We start from the raw sequence: 1,075 nt of genomic DNA, 5'->3' as shown, positions 1-1,075 counted from the left end.
GGGGGGGAGAGGGAGAGAGAGGGGGGAGAGAGAAGTCCGATAAGGAGGAAAGAGTAAGTACTACTAATACGGAAGGAGAGGGTGCGAGCAATGCCAAGGCGTCGACAGGCGGGCGCAGGTGGCGCAGGTCCTTCCGAACCCACGGCACGTGAGGCCACGCGCCGGCGCCTACACGTGGAACTACAACACGGAGGGGTGGCCCCGCCAAGTTGTACGCCGTTCTTTTCAAAACCTTTAAAAAACCGCGCACACTTATTCCCACCAAATTACAATGCGAATTTAAAGAAATATAATGAGGCAGAGGCTGAAGTTCGCGCGGCGCGGCATTGACTACCGCATTGCCCTTCTCGGTGCGTGCGAGGCGGTGCGGCGAGCCTAGAGCGGGGTGACCTGCGACGCGCACGGCGAAACTCACGCCATCTCCACGACGCGACTATCCGCAGCACGCAAAAGGAATTATGCGCAGCCGCAGCTCCTTTACGAGTTCCTAAACAGCTGCCGAGGACAAGCAGCCTCTGCTGCACAAGCAGGCAAGCAGCCGCGAACAAAAGGGGGTTTACACATTCACAAGTAGAAATAATAAATTCCACGAGCCTGCCACAAAATTGTTAAGTATTGTTTTTTTTTTTGCCCGTGTAGGGCGTACGGCATGGCACACGTGTGCGGCGCGGTTTGGCTTGGCAGCTGTAGTCACACGTCGACGCGCCCAACACCAGGAAGGAAAGTCTGCTGGACGCGTCAGTCATCGGCGTGCTGTCGCCCGACTGTCACTGCGCGGGGCGGGGCGGCGCCCTAACCAGCGTTCTATTAGTGGACAGCTCCTCCTAACTCAACCGACTCAAACCAAACCTTTTGACCCAAACGAAATTCCAGAGAAGGGCACAGTTGTTGTGATCCCAAATTTTCCAATTTTCCCCAGAACAGACCGAGGGGCTCCAAAGCTAAAGGCTGCCAAAATTGCTTTCAACAACAGGAATAGGAAACGTAGGGCCCCGTGCGTTAACATTGTGCACGGGGTAGCTGAGCGAAGTGCATTAAATTTATAGAAGACACAAAAAATATAGAATAAAACTAT

The 1,075-nt window shown here is 54.1% G+C and overlaps 1 protein-coding gene across 1 annotated transcript in view; it reads right to left on the bottom strand.

Annotated features, from left to right (window-relative positions):
- Positions 1 to 1,075, bottom strand: part of LOC127751264 (uncharacterized) — a gene marked incomplete at its 5' end in the record, with an annotated part of 23,179 nt that overhangs the window by 3,529 nt on the left and 18,575 nt on the right. Inside the window, one exon of the mRNA XM_052274503.1 lies at positions 845 to 948. Within this exon, the coding sequence (XP_052130463.1) occupies positions 845 to 948 (104 nt within the window). The remainder of the gene's footprint in view (positions 1 to 844; positions 949 to 1,075) is intronic.

Source organism: Frankliniella occidentalis, unplaced genomic scaffold (assembly GCF_000697945.3).
Source record: "Frankliniella occidentalis isolate FOCC.00 unplaced genomic scaffold, Focc_3.1 Scaffold401, whole genome shotgun sequence".
Classification (NCBI taxonomy): domain Eukaryota; kingdom Metazoa; phylum Arthropoda; class Insecta; order Thysanoptera; family Thripidae; genus Frankliniella; species Frankliniella occidentalis.
Note: the sequence above shows the minus strand (reverse complement) of the source record. Positions and strands in the feature narration are given on the sequence as shown.